Genomic DNA, 23255 nt, shown 5'->3' with positions numbered 1-23255 from the left:
GAGTACCCGGAGGAAACCCTCACAGACACGGGGAGAACATACAAACTCAGAGCAGATAGTGCCCTAGCTGGGATACAAACCATGGACCCAGCACTATAAGGCGAGAGCACTAACCACTACGCTACCGTGTTGCCTATGTGCTGTGTTCCCTGTAAAGCAGAAATGGAAGGCAAAGGAACATAAAACCCTCACTGTGCGTTGCGTCGCATACAGTGAAGCATACAGTCAATGAAAAGTATGCTTTATTGCATGCATGTCAAACTCCGGCCCGTGGGTCAAATCTGACCCTGAGAGCCATTAAATTTGGACCCCAAGTGGTTTCCAAATTTGCATTATGTTTGGCTCACTCTAGACTACCAGGGAAGCTATATTGGAGGTGAAGCCCTAAAACACCTGGGAAGCCATATGGGGAGGTAGGGGGAAAGCACTAAACACTAGGGAACTGTATAGGGGAGGCTGGAGGTGTCTAGACACCAGTAAGCTTTATAGGGGAGGGAGGACCTCTAGACACTAGAGAACATTATAAGGGAGGGTGGCCTGTAGACATTGAGGTTGGCCCGCGGATAGGCCCCAGTGTACAATTTTAGCCCGCGAATAGGTCCCAGTGTACAATTTCGGCCCACTTTGTATTTGAGTTTGACTCCCCTGCTTTATTGTGTCTGTTAATGTTTGGGTTTTTCAATAAGCACTGCATGCGTTGGGATGCCACAAGCTGTTAGATTGCACTGGCCACACTGTGTTGCCTTTCCACATTACAATGCAGCTGTTACATCGCACCACAATGCCCTCACTGTAAATGGGGCCTTATAGAACAGGATTGTTTGCAGAGACAGTGATATGGCAGTGTCCAAGTATGCTGCCAGTCAATGGATTGGTCCTGGTCTGGAAAATGAGTAACAAGCTCCAACTCTGTGTAGCTGTTTACAGGTTGTTAGATTCTAGGCCTGTAACGAAGACCAATTTTAATAACATTGGATCACAAAGTTTTATACACTGATAAGTTTGTAGCAATTTTCAAAGAAAATGGTGCTTCTTTAACCTAACTATGGGCTGTGGCACTAATTCCATTTTTCCAGGTTTTCTGTTAGCTGTGACTGATGACACCACCCTCTGTTTTGTGTTTTTGCGGCAGTTGGTGTGTAATTATGCACCTGGCATATACCCAGCTTTCATCACTAGGCCATGTTATTGGGCATATAAAGCTGAGGCTTGTTTTTGCATTGGGGCATTGCATTTCATTATAACATTATTATTTGCATGCAGTGTACACACAAGCAGCATTTCATTCATGAAGGGGACAGTGCAGTGCCAAAAGTGATTTTACATGTGATTCCGATTTGCGATTTTTAATCGTTACTGCATGCTGCATTTTTTTCTGCGTTTTTGTTTTGATAGCATCTAGGGAAAATCAGAATCGCAAATGGGATTTGCAGTGTGCAGGGGGCCTAAAAATGACTAAGGTAGACCATGCTCATCTGACATCTCAGAGCCTAAAATACCAGAGCTGGATGAGATGCCTTTGGAATTAATTCCAAGCACATGCTGGTGTGAGAGAGCTGCCTACTTAGAAGAGGAAACTCTGCAGCTGAGAGTTTTCAAATGTTGCTTATAACTCAGTCAGCAAAAGGGTTGTGGCACAGAGATTTGCAGTAGGCCACAATACAAGTCTAGGCTGCTAGGAGCTGCAGACAGCAGGACATAATTCTTAGAAGTTGCACTAGAAAACACTAATTAGAAATTCATAGTGGCTACAAATCTGTGTGCCATATTCTTCAAGGGATACTTAAGTTAAAAAAAATGATTTTTACTCACCTGGGGCATCCCTCAGCCCCCTGAAGCTGTATGGTGTCCTCGCAGCCTCGCTCCGATCCTCCTGTCCCCGCCGGCAGCTACTTCCGGGTTCGACGACAGCCGCCAACAGGCTGGGAACGCGAGTGATTCTCCGCGCTCCCAGCCACTATATCACCCTCTATGCTGCTATAGTGTATATGTTATATGTATATGTTATACGCTATAGCAGCATAGAGAGTGATATAGCAGCTCGGAACGCGGAGAATCACTCGCGTTCCCAGCCTGTCGGCGGCTGTCGCCGAACCTGGAAGTAGCCGCCGGCGGGGACAGGAGGATCGGAGCGAGGCTGCGAGGGCACCATACAGCTTCAGGGGGCTGAGGGATGCCCCAGGTGAGTAAAAATCATTTTTTTTTACTTAAATATCCCTTTAAGGCAAAGGCCCGTTTACACTTAATCAGTTGGTATGCATTTTCTTTCTTCTCCATAGCTGTGCATTGTGAAAAAGATTTTAGTTAATACGCGTTAAGTGTGAAAGGTGCCATAGGAAAACATGGGCATTACTTTGAAAATCAGTTGTCCTTTCAGTTATAACTGAGAGCAACTGATTAAGGCTTCGTTTCCACTTGTGCGCCGGCATGTGTCTTGCGAGACGTGATGCCGGCACAGTTGCTGCCTCTGGATTGGGAGAAAAAAGAAGCGAAATTCTGGGCACCTTCCGGGCACCTTCCGTCCAATCTGTTTATTAGCAGTGGCATCAAATTAGATGGCTTGTGTATGGCACATCCATGTGGTGGATACTCAGATGATGGTGAGATGGAGGTGAGGGGGCACCGGGCACCAGATGGGGCTTGCGACGGCCGTTTCGCGTCTCACCGGACGCTTGGTCACGCTGCGCTCCAAACATTGGAGGTGCCCGGAATTTCGCTTCTATTTTCTCCCAATCCACGGTATGCATGATCTTTCTTCACAGTATCCGTTGTGCACACGTTCCAGCAGTAAGGATTCTGGAAGACGTCGGTGATCTGGTGAGAACTGTTTAACCCCTACTATACTCACACTGTCTCCACACAAGCCAGCATAGGGAGTGCCACTTTGAACTTTTTCTGCCTAAACATACACAGTTGCTGCCTCTCGCAGCCGAATCCCTCTAGTCGCGCTATGCACGGCTATGGGATTCGGACAGTCACGCACAAAATTATGCTGCAGGGAATCAGATTTTTCCACGGCCATGAATTCGGATGGCTTACATAGATTTCTACAGGCTGCTAAAATCCATCAAATTTTTGGGTGGGGTATCGGCCTGGATTCGCAGCAATGGAAACCTAGCCTAAGTGTAAATGGGGCCTGATTCTCCGAAAAGTGTAGCAATAAGTTTAGGATTTTTCGCACTCAGCCATAAGACTAAACCTTATTTGCACGCAGTGTACGCAAGCGCATTTTATTCATGAAGGGACAATGCAGTGCTAAAAGCCAGTGAGTAAACTGCCCATACATATACATTTCTGGGTATTCCTTCACCCGATTGTCTGGTGGTAAAAGTGTGAAAGTTCTTTAGAGAACCAAAATGATATATTCAGTTGATGCTGCCTTATTTTCCTTTGTACAACGCTGTAACCTGTGGCAGCTAATCTATATTCCATTCATGGTCCCGCCTTCATTGAACTGAAATTTAATGCAAGTCACACACATATAGATTTTATTGTGCTCTTCTTATAAGATTTTAAAAGAAATGCTAAAGCATCCAAAACTATCACTGAAATGTTTTAAAGTCTATCCAGTTCTATCACACCCAGGTTTTCCATATGCTCTATTCAATAAAATGATCAGCTAATCATTTATTCTTAACTTATTTCATTCTACATAAATGCAATTATTAAATGTGCCACCAAACACCAGATGTACTGTGTACTACTATGTAGCGGAATTCTGCAGAAACTGCGGTGGGCACGTGCTCGTTGGGAGCAGTAGTTCACCGGAGTGGTTCACATATTGGCTTTTAAATTGCTTGGTCAGGTAACTAGAGGGTTTAATATTAGGAGTGAATGGGGGAGTGATTAGTGTTAGGTGTAAGTGGGGGGTGGTTAGTGTTAGGTATAGGTGGGGTGTGGTTAGCGTTATGTATGGGGGGGGGGGGTGTTCATATAAGAATTAGGGTATAGAGGGTGATAGTAGAATATTAGTATTATCAGTAGTATTATCTTCTACTACCGTGGATAGTGGAATGTTGGAAATGTTATCAATAGTTTAGTATTGTGTATAGTAGAGTATTGGTGAATTTACCAATATTCTACTATTGCTATTTGGTATTATTATTAATATTTTGTATTTATATTGCATCGACATCTTCCGCAGCGCTGTACTGAGTATATAGTTGCCACTTAACTGTCCCTCAGAAGGGCTCACAATCTCGGGACAGGAAAAAATGGCGCACAGCGCCAATCCACCCTTCTGGCGCGCCATACAGAACAACGGTAAATCAGTATTTACCGTTGTTAAAGGGACACTTAAGTCAAACAAAAAAATGAGATTTACTCACCTGGGGCTTCCAATAGCCTGCTGCAGCTGTCCGGTGCCCTCGCCATCTCCCTCCGATCCTCCTGGCCCCGCCGGCAGCCACTTCCTGTTTCGGTGACAGGAGCTGACAGGCTGGGGACGCAAGTGATTTTTCGCGTTCCTGGCCACAATAGCGCCATCTATGCTGCTATAGCATATACCATATACCATATAGCAGCATAGAGGGTGCTAATGTGTCTGGGAACGCGAAGAATTACTCGCGTCCCCAGCCTGTCAGCTCCTGTCACCGAAACAGGAAGTGGCTGCTGGCGGGGCCAGGAGGATCGGAGGGAGACGGTGAGGGTACCGGACAGCTGCAGGGGCTATTGGAAGCCCTAGGTAAGTAAAACTCATTTTTTTTGTTTGACTTAAGTGTCCCTTTAACTGTAACTTTCTGGCGCGTGGCTGCCTGAAGTGCTTAAAACGCTATTTTGCGTTTTAATGTTAACCTCTTGACGACCAGCTAACGCCGATTGGCGTAAACTGGTCGTCTGCGGGTTACCATGGAAACGGCCGCTCGATCGGCCTTTCCATGTCAGTTCACGGAGGGTGTCTCCGTGAACAGCCGGAGAGCCGCCGATGGCGGCTCGCCGGCAAAATGTAAACAGGCGGGGAAGAAATCCCCGCTGTTTACATCATACGGCGCTGCTGCGCAGCAGTGCGTAAGGCAGATCGGCGATCCCCGGCCTCTGATTGGCCGGGGATCGCCGGCATATGATAGGCTGAAGCCTATCTTTCAATGCGCAGGACGGAAATCCGTCCTGCGCAGCACACAGGGGAAGGGAGAGGGAGGGAGCTGGCGAGAGGGCGGAAAGCGCTGCGGAGGGGGGCGTTGAAGAGCCCCCCCAGCTAAGCAACTGCAGCCGGCGGCGATCAGACCCCCCCAGCAGGACATCACCCTAGTGGGGAAAAAAGGGGGGTAGTCTGATCGCCCTGCTGCACTCCTGATCGGTGCTGCGGGCTGTAGAGCCCACGCAGCACCGATCAGTGTAAAATCCCCTGGTCGGCAAGTGGTTAAAACATTAAATAGCATTTTAATGTTAAAACACTATTTAATGTTTTAACATTAAAACGCAAAATAGCATTTTCAGCACTTTACTTTTTTTAGCACATTTGTTAATTTAAGTGTATAAATATATATATATTTGTATGTATGTATGTATATGTGTATATATGTATATGTGTATATATGTATATGTGTGTGTATATATATATATATATATATATATATATATATATATATATATATATATATATATGTATATATATATATATATATATATATATATATATATATATATATACATACACACATACACACACACACACACATTTTTATTTATTATTTTATTTTTTATTTATGTACAAATAATTGGTGAATGGAGCCGCCGCTACAGTGTTCAAAACGCTATTTTGCGTTTTAATGTTAAAACATTAAATAGCGTTTTGAACACATTAGCAGCGGCTCCATGGGCCATTTTTCCCCGGCACCATTTTTTACTGTATGCCACAATCCAGTCCCTACTATAGTCATATGTCTAGGTATGTATCGTATTCGTGTAGCGTATGTATCATAGTCTAGGGCCAATTTTTAGAGGGAAGCAAATTAACTTGGAACCAGGTAGACAAGCTAAATAGTGGCCGGCACTACTTGGAGAATTGGCCCTTTAGTTTAGGCAGGATGCATTATTGCAACATCAATCCCATGAGTTTCTAATCTGCGTGCTCAGAATGACTATGTGCAGCATTATGACAGGTCAAAAATAGAGGAGTGAAAAACATCCGGCACTGCAGCGATTTAAAATTGCATTTATTCCAGACTGTGCTCAAGTGGATGCATACAGCAAACAGTTCAATTTAAGGAACAATACAGTCCTACCATGGGTGTGTTGAGTGGCAGTGGGCGCTGGGTGTAGTTCGGGCAGCCTTTTTAACGGCCGTTTTGCACGGCGGTGCTTCTTCTGAGGCTCGTCCACGCTGGCACACAGTGACATCCAGGTTTTTATTTCCTGGTTGTGATTGGCGGTAGGCGGACCAATGTCCGCCTATTGCGTAACCGCCTACTGGTGCTCAGCTTGGCCTATAGCCTACGCTTTCAGTGCTGATAGCGTAAGTGGGAGGTCGCAACGTCATGACGCGGCACGCATCATAGGCGGCTCGTACAACGTGAGGCCGCTGTTGGCCACGCTGCTAGTCTACTTGATAACGCCGGCTGACGTCGGCATGACGTACTTTGTAAACAAAGGCTGGTGTTATTCCCCAGCCAATCAGCGTGACCAACATGCGCACCGCGCCGTGACAGGCTTGCTTCTGAAAACAAAGTGGTGAGAAAATAAAGTGGTTAGTGAAAGTACAAAGTGTTTAATATAGTGAGTTGGGTGAAGGAGAATTAGTTAAAAAAGAGGTTAAAAGATGCAAGAAAAAGAAGCAAGTCTTGCAACATAGATACGGAGACTTGCCAGCACCCACAACGCCTCACCAGGGAGGCCCTGCGTTTGCTGGTCCTGTGTGGAACCGGGAGAGGGGGAAACAGACAGCCCCAGTTTTTTGGCCATCTAATGAGATAGGTGCCACTATTGTACATCACCCATTCATATGCAAATACATCCAATATGTCAGAGCAAACCGCAAAAATTCATATAAACGCTGACAATGGAAATACAATCTAGCATCAACACACTCATAATTTCCCTGTTCCCTAAAGCCAACCCTTCCATTCTTCATTAAATTTTCTGAATACAATAATCCAAGAAGCCCCAGGATTTTGTCTCTCCCCCTGGTTCTCTAACTTACTAGGGTTCCAGGAAGCATGCCAGATCATTGTGATCATTAAACCCTAAATGTCCCATGGCTTCACTTCTTATAATAATCAGAGATTCCCTCCGAAGAAGGAGACGTGCCCGTTCCCCTCCCCTTGATGGGATGTTTACCTGGGTGAGTCCTCAAAACCGCAGGACCGCGGGATCATGAGCATGTTCACTGCGTACATGCTCTATTAGCCTTGGGGCACCCTTCCCATTTTCAATGGAGCGCCAATGCTCCTGAATCCTTTCTTTGAGGACGGGTGGTCTTGCCCACATAGAAACGGCCGCAGGGGCACCACAGGGCATAGACCACAAACCGATTATTGCAGGTAATAAGCTCCCGTACGGTCCAATCCAATGAACCAAGACGGTAGTGTAAACCCGTCCTCATGTATTGACAGTGGGAGCACTGCCTACACCTGTGGTTCCCCTTTGGCCGGCCCTTCTGCAGCCAATTTTCCACTCTTTTTGTTTTAAATTCACTTTTAGTAATTGCACTCCCAATGGTGGGAGCACGACGGAATGCAATCAACGGGGACGCGGGCAAAATCTCCTTCAGGATCGGGTCCCTGACTAGTAACGACCAGTTCTTCTCAATGACCCTTTTCACGTGATGAGCCATATGTGTGTACTCAAATGTGAATGGGATCTTAGTCTCTAATTCAGTATCCCCAGTACTCTTCAAAAGATCCTGCCTTGGTTTTGCTTTTGCTTTGCTAAAGGCTTTATTGACGTCTTTTTCTAAATATCCTCTACTCAGCAATCTTTGTTTTAGCTCCATACCCTGGTGCAAAAAATCCTCGTCATTCGTGTTGTTTCTCCTTAATCGGAGGAATTGCCCATAGGGTATGGAGCCTACCACATGAGAGGGATGAAAGCTGTCTCTACGGAGGAGGGCATTCGTAGCCGTAGGCTTGCGGTGGCCCCTAGTTATCAGGCTGTCACCGCATGCCTCCAGCTCCAGGTCGAGAAATGCCAACCTGGTCGGGCCTATCTCATGTGTGAAGGCCATATTGACCTGGTTTACATTCAAGTATTCCACAAAAGTAACAAACTCCTGTGCAGTGCCAGACCAGAACACCAGGACGTCGTCCACGTACCTGGACCACCTCCTTATGAGCATTTTAAAAGAGTTAGAGTCACTATAAACATAGTCCTCTTCCCAAGCAGCTAGAAAAATGTTTGCATAGACACATGCCACCGGTGTGCCCATGGCAGTGCCGGACACCTGTCTATACCACTGTCCATCAAATCGAAATGCATTGTGGGATAAAACAAAAGACAGGCAGTCGCAAACAAAATCGATTCGTCCTTCATCGTCCCACTCGCGACTCAAAAATCGTCGGACTGCCTCCACCCCCGATTGGTGCGGAATACGGCTGTAAAGGCTTTCGACATCTATTGATGCCAGGATGTCTCCCGGGACCCAGCTATAATTCTCCACCCCCCTTAACACTTCTAGTGTGTCGAGCATGTGGGAGGGTACCCGTTCCAGGAGGGGTCTCAGGAGGTGGTCCAGGTAGCGGGATAATCTCTCTGTCACTGAGCCCACCCCCGAGACTATGGGACGGCCTGGTGGTCTGGTCCGGGACTTGTGCACTTTGGGAAGATAATACCATACTGGTTTGCGGGGATACTCTGGGAGCAACCCGCTTGCCAGTGTTTGTGTGAGGTACCCTCTCTCCGCCCCTCGACGGAGTAGGGACCTCAAAACTCCCTGAAATTTGAAAGTGGGGTCAAAAGTAATTGGCAGATAGATCCTCCTATCCCCCAGTTGTCGCATTGCCTCCTCTTTGTATTGACCAGCTGAGAGAACTACAATTGATCCCCCCTTATCTGATTTCTTTACTACTAGGTCTGGTCTATCCTTGATCCATTTGAGGGCCCTTCTCTCTACCTCTGTGATATTTGGGGATACTGTTGGATATCTTAGGGCCTTCATTTCTTTCTCTACTATTGTTTGAAAAAGATCTAAACTGGATCCTGCCTGAACTGGGAATGGTTTCAAAGATTTACATGCCCTGAAAGGGACCAATTTGTGTGAGGCCGAGGCTGGAAGGTTGAAGGGGGAAGGGAAACTGGAATGGTCGGGAGAACCCTGGGGTGGGAAGATGGAAGACTGGGTAAGGGAAGCTTGGGAAGGGAAAGGAGGGAGGGTAAGCTGGGATAGGGAAGGGACAGGTGTGGGAAGGGAAGTCTCGACTTCAACCTGTGGACTCATATTAATGTCATCTAAGAGGGCTTCATTCTCCAGTTCCTGTAGTATAGAGAGGATCTCTTGGTCACCCTCAGACCAGGTCAATTGTGGACTAAATCCCAGGGGACCTATCCGACCGGAGTCAGTGGCATTTATGTTAGGACGATCGACAGCCTTATTCCTTCTGGAAAATTTGTTTGATATTCAGCTGGCGAATATTTTTGTATAAATCCACCTTGAAACGACTGAAATCAAACTCCTGTGTAAGGGAAAAGTTCAGTCCTTTCTGTAGTACTGAAATACATTCCTCTGGTAGGACTGTCCCAGACAGATTGATGACTTCCAATGGAAGGAAACCCATGTCGTTCACTTCCTGGGGGTTCGGGGATGCCGTTGGTCCTTCCAATATACCCGTTTCCTTTTCGGTTTTCTTTTTGTGTCTTCCCCTGCCCCTCCGGATGCGCCTTCTAAAGGGGCACCTGCTGGGGTGTTTGGGCCACTATTTGGGGCAGATGGAGTGACAGGAATTTTGGGTGAAGACCCCTCCTCCCCACTTGAGTCCGAATCTGTGGTCCAGTAACCTAGCTTGGGTTTTCTAGGTGGGTTCTGACCTCTGGGAAACGCCCCCCTTCTAAAAGCTGACTGCCAGGAAAAATATTTGCCCAATGCAAAGTCCTCCTTATCCCGTAGGAATTTACGCAGCTTCCTCTCTTTTATACTGTTTTGAATGGTCAAGATCTTTTTATCGATTCTTTTCAATGTGGATTGAAAACGTTCTGGGCTGGTCAAAGAGCCAAACTGGTTCTTGATTTTATCAATTTCCTTGAGTACCCTGGAGTGTTCCAATTCAGTTCTTTCCAACACAATGTCTTGCAGCACTGCGGCGTGTAGGAGATGCGCTTGGCGCCACCTCTCTACAAATGTGGGATCATCCTGGTATTCGGACGGTTCCTCGTATTTCCTAAAACCTCTTGCTGAGATTTTATCTTCTTTGTACTGCCTGAGGGTTTTGGCCGTCCAGAAAAGTTTCACCTCTCTCTCGTTAAGTCTCTCCAATCTAGTCTCCAATACCCTAGCGCCCACTGCTTTATTCGTTTTTGATGAAATGGAGGTATTTTTAAAAAAATTCGTTAAATCAGTCCTTCCTGAGGCGACTGTGTCGTCCTCATCAGGTTCCTCCACTGCTGCTGCTATCCCGTCAACTTCTATGGCTTCACCGTCTACACTGACAGTAGACATACTCCTACGTGTGCTCAGGCCTTGTGTGAGTATCGATTGGAACCAGGTAGACAAGCTAAATAGTGGCCGGCACTACTTGGAGAATTGGCCCTTTAGTTTAGGCAGTTTAGTTGAGGCTGCCCGAACTACACCCAGCGCCCACTGCCACTCAACACACCCATGGTAGGACTGTATTGTTCCTTAAATTGAACTGTTTGCTGTATGCATCCACTTGAGCACAGTCTGGAATAAATGCAATTTTAAATCGCTGCAGTGCCGGATGTTTTTCACTCCTCTATTTTTGACCCAGCAAATTAACTTATCTGTATGGTTTTGGAAGTGGGAGGAAACCGGAGTGCCTGAAGGAAATCCACATAGACACGGGGAGAACATAGAAACTCTGTGCAGATAGTGCCCTGGCTGTGTGTGTGTATATGTATATGCATACATGCGCACTAGTGTGATTTTAAAAAAACAAAACAAATAAAACAGTTGCTCATGAATTAATCATTGCATGCCTGATATGTTAGATGTGTGTCTTTTTGCTGAATTATGTTTCTTGGGGTGTGCTTAGGTATTCATTAGGATAAGTTGTGAATTACTGACCGCTTAACGAATTGGCGGTTGTGCTTTTTGCAATTTCCTGCTTGTGCACATTAAATAATAAATAAATATTCATTGTGCTCTATAATTCACCTTTCAAAAGATTGCAATGGGGCAATTTATAATTAATCATAGTTACATAGTTATTTTGGTTGAAAAAAAGACATACGTCCATCGAGTTCAACCAGTATAAAGTACAACACCAGCCTGCTCCCTCACATATCCCTGTTGATCCAGAGGAAGGTGAAAACACCCTTACAAGGCATGGTCCAATTAGCCGCAAAAGGGAAAAATTCCTTCCCGACTCCAGATGGCAATCAGATAAAATCCCTGGATCAACATCATTAGGCATTACCTAGTAATTGTAGCCATGGATGTCTTTCAACGCAAGGAAAGCATCTAAGCCCCCTTTAAATGCAGGTATAGAGTTTGCCATAACGACTTTCTGTGGCAATGCATTCCACATCTTAATCACTCTTACTGTAAAGAACTCTTTCAGATTGTCTTACTATAGTATGCTATGATCATAGGATTTTTTTTAAATTAATAACTTAGATACTAATGTTTCAGTATGACCCAGGACACCAGGTTGCAAATGTTTGCCTTCTAATAGGTATTTTTTTCACAATCCTGTCTGAATGTATTGGATCACTTGTAAAACCCATTCCTTTATAGCATAAAAACAAGTACCATAATAAAGATGCTAACCAGGCAATCCAAAAGTTAAAAATCACTCTTATTTTTCTAATCCATAAATCATCATTCCTCAGTTTCCCTGGCTCATATTTGGTACATGTTCCGCACAAAGGAAGTTGCAGGGCATGCTACGTTTTTTTTGTCTTTACTTTCCCCTCAGACTTAACTAATGCAGCTTGATTGGCTGAAGCCTCTTTCTCTCCTGTTTTCCCCTCCCACACCTCTGTTCCTCTCTGATTGGCCAATATTTCTCAATGCACTTTCTACTGCAGACCTGGGTGGGAGTATCTGAAGGCTGGGAGGGGGACGGGCAGTGATACACAGACAGAATAAGGGAGGAAATTATGTCAGGATTGGCTTCAAGATAGACACAAACAAAATGGAAAATCCTAAGAAGCATTTTATCTTTTTTTTAATGTAGAAAATTCACTAAAATCAAAATGTGGACAGTGCAATACATATGTTATGTAAGGAGAACAAGTATTTATCTACTTATATATGTGTTATTTTTCCTGCGATAGTATGGCTGACAGCTACACTTTAAAGAGACTCTGAAGCCTCTTAATAAATCAGTTTTTAGCTCTTATTCATGTTGAGGATCTATGCCCAACCTAAAACTCTGCTATCCCGCGGCTGAACAAGGGTTTTCTCACCCTCAAACCCTGGGGCAAAAATCCACGACTTTCTTGGTTGTGGATTTTGCTGCCCAGGGAAGCAGAGCTTACCGCTGTAGCTCTGCCTCCATTTGTGTCAATCCACTGTGTATCTCTGCCTCTCCCCCGCCCTTCTCAGTGAAAGAAGACTGAGATGGGCGGGCGGAGGCGGCGATCAGCAGGGATCGAGGAGAGGCAGAGCTACTGCAGAAAGCTTTGCCTCCTCCAGGAAATTCTCCCCGTTTTTGCCCTGGGGATTTGCAGGTGATAAAACCCTTGTTCAGCCGCGGGATAGCGGCGTTTTAGGTCGGACATAGATCCTTAACATAAATAAGAGCTTAAAACAGATTTTTCAAGAGGCTTCAGAGTCTCTTTACCAAGAACTGGATAGCTTGCAGTTGCCAAGAAACAGCGGTACAATATTAATCTTTTTCTGCTTTTTTTTAAACACTTAATCTTCATGGTAAACTTTCTTTTTTTAATTTCAGTTGGAATATTTACAAAAGTTAAAACTTGTTAAAGGGAAAGAGTTGATGCACTTGTGGGGCATTGACTTCCTAGAAAGGAGGAAAGAATAGGCCGTAGCTGGAGAAAGTGACCTTCTGAGAATTGATCACTTTGGCTTTTCTCTTCCTCCTCTATGGGTTTAATATAACATTGACTCATGTTTACTTATCAGTAATTGCCCCAAAAATCTTTATTTGTATTGACAACAGAAACAAAGAAAAAACGAACACTCCAGTCTTATTTATCAAAACATTTCAAACAGCTTCTGTTTGACCAGTTAAGCTGAAGCCAAGACCCTGTTTTATATTCCAGTATTTCCACACTTATTTCCACTTTACTCAAATGTTGCAAATGTGCTGATCATCCCTCACCCCGTCTTCCCCTCATGTCCTCTCAGCCCCAACAAAATCCACCTATTCACCTCTGTAATTTTGGAAAAGCAGCAAGTTTATCTTACAGCAATGGTATTGATCAGATTTTTCTATATATGTATGTATATGCATCTGTACTAATAAGCTTATACTATCTCATGTACCGTATATTGTTCTGTCTTCTGCAAGTTATTGGCTCACTTGAATATTTTGTTTTGGATCTCCATAGCCATGAGTAAAACTTGCTGTATTGTTATGCCTTTTTATAAGTGGCCCTTCTGTGTACATTTACCTTTAGTTACAACATACTTTTGAGATTGTTTTTTCCTTGATGGCAGGTATATATATGCCTTCCTTCATATTAAGAAATCTAATCTGATTGACCTCCACATTTAGCTTATTTAGGTCTAGGTGTAGATGAGGATATATATGGCACCAGTTTAGTAAGCTTCTGCAGGTTAGAATCAGCGGAAGCGACCCTGAAAACCTGCCCTGCATTTACTGAAACTGCTGAATGTTGACAATACTATGCTCCTCTTACCAATGCCCCCTTGAACCATATACCAGCCGGAGAATTATCAGTTGGGATTATAGCTACATGCATGCACCTACAGCTCACACAATTGTAATGTTTTTTTTTTTTAATAAACTCTTGACACTTAATAGCATTTTTTTAAATTAAAGGACACCAGACGTGAGAGGGATATGGTGGTTGGCAGATTTATTTTCTTTGAAACAATACCAGTTGCCTGGCACCTTGCTGATCTTTCATGCATCAGTAGTGCCTGAATCACACACCTGAAACAAGCATGCAGCTAACCTAGTCAGCATTCTGCTTCATGGTCTATGGTTAAAATTATCAAATGCAGAGGATCAACAGGACAACCAGGCAAACTGCATTGTTTAAAAGTCTTAGCCAAATCTTCCAGGATTACTTAAGTTGTTTTATAATCCCCTACCTGGTGGTCAGTGAAGATACAATTTATAATTCTCATTCCCTAAATCATATTTGCGTTTTGTTTTGTTTTTTAGAAAAATGGGTACTATTTCGTTAGCCGGGCGCAACCACCAGGTGGCATTAATTACTATTCCCCCTCCAGGCCGCCATGGATAGTAGGGAAAGATGTAACTCTGGTGGAGTTTTATCGCCACCTAGTGAATGCGCCCGGCTAACGGAAAAGAACTGAAAAATGTTACATCTTGCTCAGTGAACATTACGTTTAAAGGACAACTGAAGTGTCAGGGATATGGAGGCTGCCATTTTTATTTCCTTTTAAACAATACCAGTTGCCTGGCTGTGCTGCTAATCCTCTGCCTCTAATACCTTTTAGCCATAGACCCTGAACAAGCATGCAGCAGATCAGGTGTTTCTGACATTATTGTCAGATCTGACAAGATTAGCTCCATGTTTGTTTCTGCTGTTATTCAGACACTACTGCAGCCAAAGAGATCAGCAGGGCTGACAGGCAACTGGTATTGTTTTAACGGAAATAAATATGGCAGCCTCCATAACCTTCTGACTACCGTTGTCCTTTAAGGGCATGGGGCCATAACATCATCAATGGGTTACATATTCTGTGTATTATCAAAACTGGTTTAAATGGAAAGACCTGATTATTATAACCCATGGATGTCATTGAATAGAGGTTGACATTTCCCTAATTACATTTAATGCTGAACCTTTTCACTTCCCCCCTTTATTGCCACTTATGCTGATCACTTTTTTTTTTTTATAAAGAAATGTAAAGCATTTATAACTACAAGGATCATCCCAGTTCTAAACAAATGTGGTCTTTAGTGCCTGGCTGCCTTTTAATTACAGTAGCTTTATCTGCTTATCAGCTTTATATGTAAGAATACTCCATGCTGCAGAAGTGTTTGCACTGTTTTCAGAATTCCTGTCTTTTTCTTGTTTTTCAGACCCCAGCTGTAAACTAGACGATAAATCTGAAGATGGTGAGGCGACAGATTGTAAGAAGAGGCAAGAGGAGGGGGAAGAACTAGAGGAGGAAGCTTCTCACAGCTGTGACAGTTGCCTTCAGGTGTTTGAGTCACTGAGTGATATCACTGAACACAAGATCAGTCAGTGTCAGCTGACAGGTAAATAACTCTTATTACAGGCTGACAATTTCCGTTCATCTTCATTTGACCTTAAACGTCTGCTCATACGCGCTTTCCTACACTTACGTTGTTTATTTATTCAAGGGGTTCTCTGTGTTAGCTCTGCTTGTATTGATGTCTTGTATTTAAAAAGACATTTTGTTTACTCAAAAACATAAACCAAAAAAAACCATGGGATTTCACACGCTTAGGTTGCTGCTGACCCACATTCTCAGTGAAGTGCATGTGAGATGTGGAGAGAGGACAAACACTTGTACAGTGACATTTACTATATTTGTTTCTTTTCAGGGATGGAAAAAAAAAGTTACTGAATAGTTGAACCTTCCTATTATTAACTATTTGCATATTACTCATAGCTAGAGATAATCATTGAGATGCAAATAGTTTTGAGGTGAAGCAAATTCTATGCAAATGTATGCCGCTTAAAAATGAATCTTTTGTTCAGCTGCTGCAATTTATCAGCTGATTTTTCAAGGTGCATATATTTGCATACCATTTGCATCAATTTGCAATTATATGCATCACATTGTCCTTTCTTCCCCACAACTATACTTGAAACCTGGAAAATTAGAAAACGTTTTTGCAGCACTGAAAAATGTCTACAGCGACCCTTTTTTTCAGTATACGCAAAAAAAAGCACCGGGAAATTTGGGCACTGAGCAAAAGGCTATAGTAGAATATCAGTAACTTTTACAAATATCCTACTATTTACAGTGGTAATATTCACTAGTAAAATATCAGTAAATAGTACCAATATTTTACTACAACTAAACCTAACCTACTCGCATACAGAACCCTGCCTCCTTCAATACCCTAACTACCCCCCATGCTTAACTTTAAACTATCCATCTACGCCAACCTTAAACCCCCTCCCCCCTTCTTGATGCCTAACCCTTAACACCTCCCACCCCTTCCCACAATAAACGAAAATTCCAGCAAATGGGAAAAACAAAAATTTCCACAAAAATGAAAAGTTTTGGCAAATGCCCTGGCGCTCTGTGTTTTTCAGTAAATATTACCAATATTTTTCTACACCTAAACCTAACCATATTCACTTACAGAACTACAGAACCCTCCCCCCCTCCAGTGCCTAACTCTAATCACCCGCTCCATGTCTAACTTTAAACCACCTAGCCAAGTTCAACATTAACCACTTAAGCCTATCTGGACGGATATATACGTCCAATCTATTTGGGGAGAGTGCACCACTAGATTGTTACTAAATTAGGCACATGTGGTATCATTTTTACCGTGACAAGTTGTAGAATACATTTTGTTTTGTCTTAAAGCTTGGGCCCACGTCACATAAAAAACAAAGGTAGGGACAAACTAAATCCAACATAATTTTTTTTTTCAAAATTATGATCAAACTTGGGAAAGTCTTAGTAAAACTACAAGAGACATATGTAGTAACATTTTAACCCTGCTAAGTTGTAGAATAGAGTTTATAAAGTTTTAGGGTTGAGGCCCATGTCTTGTATATTCTTTTTAGCCACAAACTGAATCAAAAGAAATTACATGTTCACATATTCTGTACCAAAATAAAAGACCTGTAAAAAAACATGTATTGTTACCTTAGGAACTTGGCTTTTTAAATGTGTATACCATGAGTGTATATTACTGCTATATTTGCAAATAAGGTCTCCTAATCATTGATGGTGTACAATGAGAAATCAACAAACACAAAACTGAAAAAGGCACCTTTATTTCCAGATACAATATTGTCACCATACATTGTGCTAGGAACATAATCTAAATGTTGTAATAACCAGGATGGATAAACAAATTCAATTTGTGAGTTTAACTTATATTTAGCACTGTTTTTTTGTAAAGTTAAGTAACAGCGACATAAGAAAAAACTGTTTGTTTTTTTTAATTTGTTTTTTTTTTTGGGACAAATGTGCATTTTATACATACACATGCATTTTTAAATTTTACAATTTATGTGAGCAGAATATGTAGGTTGCCAATTGTAAGACACTCTGGCCTGATGCACTAAACTCTGTTAAAGGTGCCATTTGCAGAGTATGCACAGCAATTTTCCTTTTTACTAGCACAGGGGGAGTATAGCCCGTTAACCTTTTTGCACCATGTACATTACCATGCATGTTACCATTGCATTGTGCACATTACTATTATAATACTGTAATTGTATAGTGCCAAGATCATCCGCAGCACTGTACAGAGTACATAGTCTTGTCACTAAGGAGCTGATTTCAGAGCGATTCTAGGCATGTTTAGAGAAGTTTTCTAAACATACCTAGCGGTTTTGGGTGCGTTTCTGTGTAGCAGATTACACATATTGTTACAGTAAATGCTGTTACTGAACAGCTTCTGTAACAAAAACGCCTGGCAAACCGCTCTGAAGTAGCGTTTTTCAGAGCGGTTTGCGTTTTTCCTATACTTTACATTGAGGACGAAAAGCTTCCGAAAACCATAAACTTGCAGCAGGAGGCGCGTTTGCAGCTTGTCAAAATCCTCAAACCGCCAGTATGCACCATCCCATTGCAATACATTAGCCAAGCATTTTTACAGGCGGATGCGGCCGGCGGATCGCTCCAAAAACCGCTCGGTGTGCACTAGGCCTTACTGTCCCTCAGAGGAGGTTGCAATCTAATCCCTGAAATGCAAGAGAGCAGGGAGCAGTATATATATATATATATATATATATATATATATATATATATATATATATATATATATATATATATATACTGTATATATATATATATATATATATATATATATATATATATATATATATATATTGTATGTATATGTATATATATACATATATATATATATATATCTCAGATCAAGTAAACTGGAATAATCTCACCTTGTGTAGTAGCTGGCAAGCCCATATAAGTTTGTCCATCAGCAAGGCTTTTGTCCCTCTAGCTGGGGACTGGGCTTGGCAATTTAGCTGGTCCTCCTCTATCTGTTGTAGATAAAACAGGGATCCACTGGTACTCCTCTGTGAATATCTGCCTGGTTTGTGTGTTTGTTCTGCTGTAGGCAGTGAGGGCTGACAGGCAGTGCTGTTTGAATGGAGAGCTATCAGGAAATTCCTCTGTTGTTCTGCAGGGCTATAGAAACAGCTCACAGGCAATAAGGAGTGTGAATAAATGAGCTGTGCAGCAGGCATGCGAGAAAAGATAGGCTGCTGCTGTGTAATGATTAAAGGTTTTTATATAACCCCTACCATAGTCATATGTCCCATGTAGTCTAGTACCAATTTATGGGGAAGCCAGTTAACTTATCTGTATGTTTTTGGGATGTGGGAGGAAACCGGGGTGTCTGTAGGAAACCCAGGCATATGTGCCATGCACTCCTTAAGCATGGCAACTTTATCAGAGTTTAGTGCATCAGGTCCTCTGTGTTCACATTCATTCTGTCTCTGTGTTTTTTTTGTTTTTTTTTAGGTATTTGTTTTAGGTATTAAAAGCACAGGATGAGCTTGATTCACAAAAGGCTGCTAACCTAGTTAGCAAGCCTAAAAGCTTTGGATGTGCAAACTAGGGTCCTAAAGTTTAGTGTTGTGCGCACCTTGCGAAACGTCGCACCGTCCGCATGCAAAGTGTGCGGATGGTGCGACGTTTCGCACGCACCGTGCATCGCTAAACTTTGCGCGTGCAAACTTTTGAAAAAGGGCTTTTCACTGGCATGCTGACACTAAGCACCCTTTTGTGAATTGAGGCCGATTAGTGCAACGCCTTTGTAAGTTGCATTTATAAACATGTCGGTAGTGCAGCCTTCCATACCACTCTCACTCTCACAGATTTCATTTAACCTTGCCTTAAGTGTCAACATTTTGTTTTCTGGTGACTTTTTTTCTTCTTGAAAATTAAAGTTGTGAAAATGACTCATGCCAGGTGTAAGGCCGCAATGTTAGGTTAGGGTATTGCAGCGTCTCATCTATATTGTTCTTTATCATTTATAAGTATTTAAAGGGAACCTAAACTGAGAAGGGCATGGATTTTTCCTTTTAAAATAATACCAGTTGCCTGAATCTCCTGCTGATCCTGTGTCTCTAATGCTTTCAGCCATAGCCCCCGAACAAGCATGCAAATCAGGTGCTCTGACTGAAATCAGACTGGATTAGCTGCATGCTTGTTTCAGGTGTGTGATTCAGCCACTACTGCAGCAAAAGAGATCAGCAGGACTGCCAGGCAACTGGTATTGTTTAAAGAGAATCTGAAGCCAGTTAAAATGGCTTTTTAGCTTATATTCAGCAGGGGCATGTTTGCCCCTGCTACAACACCGCTATCCCGCGGCACAACGAGGAGTCTTTACCCCCCAAATCCCCCGGAAGCCCAGGGAGCGCTTCCGTGTGAGGCAGGGCTATGAGCTGCAGCCCTACCTTACACGCGTCTGTCAGAGGTGAATTTCCGCCCCTCCCCTGCCCCTCTCAGTCTTCCTTCGCTGAGAGGGGTGGGGGATAGGTGGATATCCGCCTCTGACAGACGTGTGTGAGACAGGGCTGCGGCTCATAGCCCTGCCTCACATGGAAGCGCACAGGGGCAGCAAAATCCACGACCAAGAAAGTCGTGGATTTTGCAGGGGGGATTTGGGGGGTAAAGACCCCTCGTTATTCCGCGGGATAGCGGCGTTTTAGTAGGGGCAAACATGTCCCTGCTGAATATAAGCTGAAAAGCCATTTTTAATGTGGCTTCAGATTCTCTTTAAAAGGAAACATCCATATCTCTCTCAGTTTAGGTTCCCTGTAAGTATAATTCTGTTCACTTGCTCTGTTAAATAAAGATTAGTTTGAATTTACAATGTATTGACCAACGAGTATATTGTACAAAGATGTGTAGCTATCTGTAATGAGTTTCTATAGCTATCGGTTGCTGCATGTGTGATGAAGAAGCAAGTTGACATAATGATTTGTTCTTATATAAACTTTGTAACACTGCTTTACATGTTCTGGGGCTGTTTCTATATTTGCATCTGTGGCTTTGTATGTTTGTTTGACAGTTATTAGCATTTAGTTATACATTTACAACATGAGTTGAGTCAACAAGTGATGATCTGGACTTGATGAGAAGAATATGGAGGCTGCCCTCTCCATTCTCTTAATAATCAATCCCAGGTGCCTAATGCTCTACCTCTAATACTATAAGTCACTGGCCCAGAATTAGCATGCCGATCAGGTTATTTGACTCTGGTCTGACTCCACTGGCTGCATGCTTGTTTGCAGGTGTGGGTCTCAGAATAAGCTATAGCCCAAAGGTCATAAAAGCCTGGGTGTCATGCTAGGGAATTAAGATGGCCCCTTCTTATTCCTCTCACTTCAGCTTTCTGTTCTTTAGGGTTGTACACTTTCTGATGCAAGTCTCCAGTGATTATAATGGACTGATATGTTTTCATCAGAAAATAAAAATTTCCTGTGGTGGTAACCTCAGGCCCTGTGTTGTTTCCCAAAAACAGTTGACCAAGTGGACCAGTACAGAAGAAAAGGGGCATCAGAGCTATTGGGAAAGAATGTAGGCAGACTCCTCCTTTGCAGAAGGCCTTGTAGGGAGATACGTTTAGTAAAGAAATGCAAAAAAAAAAATCACGAAGCCACACCTTTCTTTTTAAATAATCAGTTTTGTTGCTCGACTAGAATTTCCTGCAATGACTGATCATACATTTTACCACATTTTTCGCAAAATAATCACGATTTTTTTAATAAAAAGTAAGGTTTCATTCAATTTGTGTTATAATCAATCATTTTGTTCATTAGTTGTTAAAATTTAGCAATTTGGTTACTGTATTTTGTGAATGGCCACCTAAAGTAAAAAAAACTAAATGTCAAGATACATTAAAAATGACCTGAATTGTGTCAGAGTGCTATTTCTCTGCTTATGAGATCTTACAGATTGAGTGACATGCTGCACTCTGTTTTAAACACTAATTTATGAAATAAAATGTAAATACCATTAGAACTTGATTAAGTGATATCACTCCTCCAGGCATTTTAAAAAGGTAAAGTAAAACTGAAATTATTTTTTAAAGCACTTCCGAGGCCATGCAATAAATGTTGGCTGGAAGAAGCCCCAGGTAAGTTAAACATTTATTGTGTGACCTCAGAACTCTTTTAGGCCGGTTTCAGACTGCACTTTGGCGTTAGGGGTGCGTTGCTGCCCTATGGCTGCACTGCACCGCCGAAAACAGGCCTTCGGGGATTACCATGTTAATATGTGGCAATCACCTTCTGGCCGACATCAAAACAGGAAGTGTGCAGACGCACCGCAACACCACCGCCAGCTTTTTTAAGAACCATTGTGTTGCCATATACTTACATGACTTCCAATCCGCCACAGGACGCCGCAGAACTGCGCTGTAACATAGGTTTGTCCTTGCATCCGGGATGTGGCAATTACTTCACTTCCATCCCATTGCACCGCACCACCTCAGTATGAGTCCTCGTAGACTTTCATTGACCTGCGGTGTGTGGTCATTGCATGTACACCAGTAGAAGCTGTAAGCAGCCCAACCTAGTTTCTCATCTTTTAGCTCTGAAACTAAAGAAGTTAAATTTTCCCTCCTAAGGGGAACTATTTTTTATGTTAGACCGACAGACTGATTGTTGTGTTTATAAAGTGTTGATCAGCTTGACTAGCGCATTAGAGATTGCTGAATGATACTTTTCTTTTAAAGTGTAGCCTGACATAGGCTACAATAGAGAACAGTGTCCCTTGTTCCTGCATATTTGTACACCAGCGCAATTAATGTCAATGAGCCTCATACCTATACTCTTTCTGGCAAGAAGTAATTATCACGGCTGATGATTTTATCAGTGCCACATATGTATATCATTGTCAAAAAAGGCAACATGGTGACTAACAAGCTAGCACACCTCATATTGCAGATCAAAGGTTCTGTGTTTAGTGCCAGAACAGTCTGTGTGGTCTTCCTCTGGAGGGAGCAGGTGGTTTCAGAGAGCTCTGTCTAATAACATTGGATGTCCTGTTGTCAGTTGGCACCGGCAATCATCAATAATACGTTTCCAATGGCAGATGCCTAGATTGTATTTTAAAGCATCAAGCAAAACTAATGATGAGAAGGGAGTCTCTCTTGGGTTAAATGAAGAGTAGAGTTGACCTTATGAGCTCCTTCAAATTCAGAACCTCGTTTCAAATTCTTCCGATCAGAACCTGCATGCAGACAGTGGCGGGGGTTCAAACTCACCTCACCCTTTTTGCACACTTGGCTGCTGTGTTCCATGTTGCGTTCCAGCATTCTGATTCTTCCTCCTTCAAAGCTGGAAGGAGGAAGTATTGGAGTGATGTGACATTTGAAATGAAGCTCTGCAACCAGAGGCAGCATTAAGGGTGAGTTTACACCCCCTGCTGCTGCCCGCATGCAGGTTATGATCTGAAGAATTCGGAATAAGGTTATGAATTTGAAGAAGCTAAAAAGTTTAACGCTAGTGAAGAGTTTGAGTATTTTGGGTGATGGGGTACAAGGATGTTTGCTTAAAGGTTAGTCATCAGGAAGGAGTTAGAATGGAAAGGTTATGGTTATGGGGAGTTGGGCAGGGTGCTATAGTGTAGGTACTGCAAGTCAGTAGGCTCTGGTTTCAAAGGTTTTATTTTTCAAAAGTAGTTCATCCAGATTCTGTCTTCCATAGTTCTCCAATGACAGGTGTAGTTTAATAAACTACCTCTGGAGCTATACAGTTAATTTCCTTGTATGAGATCACAAATACCCATATGTCAGAGCTTCAGTGATATTTGCCTAGTACAATAA

At 42.8% G+C, this 23255-nt stretch overlaps 1 protein-coding gene across 4 annotated transcripts in view; it reads left to right on the top strand.

Moving 5' to 3' along the window:
• The window catches only part of ZNF521 (zinc finger protein 521), a 404909-nt gene that overhangs the window by 54754 nt on the left and 326900 nt on the right, over positions 1–23255 (top strand). For all 4 annotated transcript variants that reach the window (XM_068237286.1, XM_068237284.1, XM_068237285.1 and 1 more), the window contains one exon: positions 15315–15494. Coding sequence is in view for 3 of the 4 variants with exons in the window: in XM_068237284.1 (XP_068093385.1) it covers positions 15315–15494 (180 nt within the window). In the remaining variant the exon portion in view is untranslated. The remainder of the gene's footprint in view (positions 1–15314; positions 15495–23255) is intronic.

Source organism: Hyperolius riggenbachi, chromosome 5 (assembly GCF_040937935.1).
Source record: "Hyperolius riggenbachi isolate aHypRig1 chromosome 5, aHypRig1.pri, whole genome shotgun sequence".
In the NCBI taxonomy this organism is placed as follows: domain Eukaryota; kingdom Metazoa; phylum Chordata; class Amphibia; order Anura; family Hyperoliidae; genus Hyperolius; species Hyperolius riggenbachi.
This window is presented reverse-complemented; position numbering and strand designations above follow the sequence as displayed.